Source organism: Gavialis gangeticus, unplaced genomic scaffold (genome assembly GCF_001723915.1).
Source record: "Gavialis gangeticus isolate Ggan-Ray unplaced genomic scaffold, GavGan_comp1, whole genome shotgun sequence".
Taxonomy (NCBI): domain Eukaryota; kingdom Metazoa; phylum Chordata; order Crocodylia; family Gavialidae; genus Gavialis; species Gavialis gangeticus.
In genome coordinates, this window is record NW_017729025.1 from 56,587,293 (window position 1) to 56,590,049 (window position 2,757).

The window sequence follows — 2,757 nt, forward strand, 5'->3', positions numbered from 1 at the left end:
CGCGCATGTGTCTGGTTCTGTGTACATCTGTGCGTGCATGTGTGCACGTGTCTGGGTCTGGGCATGTTCGTGTGCATGTGTTGTGTGTGTGTGTGTGATTCTCTGTGTGTGTTTGTATGTGTATGTCTGGCATGCTGGCACTCTGACACCTTACAGGGTAGACATTGCAGTTTTTTTGGCACTCTGGCTAAAAACATTGCCTACCCCTGGGCTAGAGGGAACTATAAGGGGATGGAATAGACACAATTTTCAAGCTTGGGTGTCTACATTTAGTTTCCTAAGGTGGTTTTCAAAAGTGCCTGAGTGACGTAGGAATAGTGCCATGGATTTGGGTATATGTATTCCAAAGTCATTTAAGGCACTTCTGAAAATGTCACCTCAGGTACTTTAGTGTGAATTTAGGAGCTCAACTGTAGGCATCCAATGTGAGAGATTTTATCTGGTAGCAAGAAAGGAGGGTGCTATCTGTTTTAGAGCTGGGAAAAAGTGAAGATCTGAAGACAAATGAGTTCTGTGTCTGCAGTGCATAGGCAAGGCTAGAGTGGGAGAGGCTAGCTAGTATTCAGGTATCAACGGGGTTGGTTATTTGCGTGCGTGGCAGGGATGGGCAGTGGAGCTGGGATCTGGTCATGAAATTGGGAATGGGCCAGAGCAGCATAGGGTTTGACTGCTATAGGGATACTAGAGGTGTGAGAATTCAGAAGCTGGGTAAATGAGCAGAGAAGCAGGTTTTCAAGTACTAGAGAGTGAGCAAAGGCAAGGGGATGGACATGAGGGGATCCTGGATGCCTGCAATAGTAAGGCGTGAAGGGGCAAAAAATTGGGTGGGAGTCAAGGGGTGAAGATCTGTCAGGGTAGAGATGTGGGCAGAAGGGAGTATTTGCATATCGGAGTATAACACTTTTTTTTTCTCTTTGAAGCTGTGGATTTTATTTGTGACCATCCAGATATCAAGGCAATTAGCTTTGTGGGGTCCAATCAGGCTGGAGAGTACATCTACGAAAGGGGATCTCGGAATGGCAAGAGAGTCCAGGCCAATATGGTAATACCCTTCACTATAGTAGACCTTTGTGCTGAAAGATTAGTCCCCCCTTATATAGGTATTTAGTCCAATCCCATTCAGCATCGAGGCTGATTCTTGAACTCCTGCTACTGGATGCTTATTTCCCCTTACTGTTAGAACTCTGGCAGCTCACTAACAGCTTCTGTATGGAGCTGTCCTTGCAGAGCTAGAAAGAAGGGAAATCCAGCGGGCATATTTAGCCATTTGAGATCATTTATATGATGTATTTTAGGGAGCCAAAAATCATGGTGTAGTGATGCCTGATGCCAACAAGGAAAACACCTTGAACCAGCTTGTTGGAGCTGCTTTTGGAGCAGCGGGCCAGCGCTGCATGGCCCTCTCTACAGCAGTCTTAGTGGGAGAGGCACAGAAATGGCTGCCAGAGCTGGTGGAGAGAGCCAAGAATCTGCGAGTTAATTCAGGTAATGTTTAGTTACTGCTGGTGAAACACCCAGCTTGTGTTTGCTTATAGACTTCTAGCTGTGTAAGTTTAGCCCATTGCAGTGTGTGATGCTGAGTTCTTGGGCTCCGTAGCTTTGGTACAGAATGGTAGGGAGTGGGGTGAAAACCTTTTCATTAGAATGCTAGTCTCTGTGGGCATGGAACAAATGCTTTGGTTCTGGCCAGTCGAAAGCACATGATTGGGATGGATGGGGAGTCTGTGGTGAGGTAAGACTTGGGAGTATTGATAGAAGCATATCTTTACATTTTACGTTGTACTTTAACTAAAATTGTCTAATGGATCCAACCCTGCTTTTAATGTAGCAACTTAGTTTAGAATTTCTTGCCAACTTCTATTAAGTTTGCAGTGAGGAAAGGGAAATGGGAACATTCACATTCTTTTGAATTAAAAATTAGATGATTATTGTTTTTAGGAGGATTCCCATTTCTTTAATTTGCATTTAGTAAAGTCCTGCAAAAGGAGACTTTTTCTTCCAGTTAAGTCAATCCACTGTTGGATTTTGGTATGGTAGTGACTCAATTATTCCTCCTCTTTAGACAAGCATTATAAACATACCTGAGGAGAAAAGAGATGGAAAACTTTGTCTCACTGTTTGCTTCATTCATGTACTGCAGGCAGGATACGAGACACAGAAAGGTCAGTCATTGGCAGGTGCATTTTAACCTCTGAATCTGTGAGATGTCATTTGGCTGACCATACTCTGACCTTCTATCACCTCTGGCCCCTTTGCATGCCTGAGTAAGACTTGCAGTAGCCAGTTGGGCCTGTTAGCCAGTTGAGCTGGATATGGTGCTGGTGGTGGGACAGAGTTCACATCTTGTTCTAAACTTGGTGAAGTTCGGAATTAATAGGCTCCTATGGATGTGCAGGGAGCCTGCTCTGATGCCTGGAAAGATTAATAAAGTCTGCTGAAGCACAGAAATTGATGTGCTCCTGCAGCCTTCTGTGTCATGTGTATCAGCATTCCCGTGCTGAAAAAATGGTAGTGGGGCGCTTTCAAATAAAACACGCTTGATAAGCTTTAGTTCAAAGCATCCCACAGTCATTTTTTCAGTGTGGGGACACTGATACATGTGACGCATGGGCACTTTTAATTAGTGCAGCTCACTAATTAAAGCACCTGGCACCACAGCCCAGAACATGTGTAAAAATACCCAATAAGTCTAAAAGGACAGAACAAGAGACTAGAATAGGGAAACAACAGACAAAGGAGAGGATAGTGGGAATATTG

The 2,757-nt window shown here is 44.3% G+C and overlaps 1 protein-coding gene across 1 annotated transcript in view; it reads left to right on the forward strand.

Annotated features, from left to right (window-relative positions):
- Window positions 1-2,757, forward strand: part of ALDH6A1 (aldehyde dehydrogenase 6 family member A1) — a 25,219-nt gene that overhangs the window by 13,348 nt on the left and 9,114 nt on the right. The window contains exons 7-8 of the mRNA XM_019518840.1: window positions 921-1,042; window positions 1,296-1,485. Coding sequence (XP_019374385.1) covers window positions 921-1,042; window positions 1,296-1,485 — 312 coding nt within the window. The remainder of the gene's footprint in view (window positions 1-920; window positions 1,043-1,295; window positions 1,486-2,757) is intronic.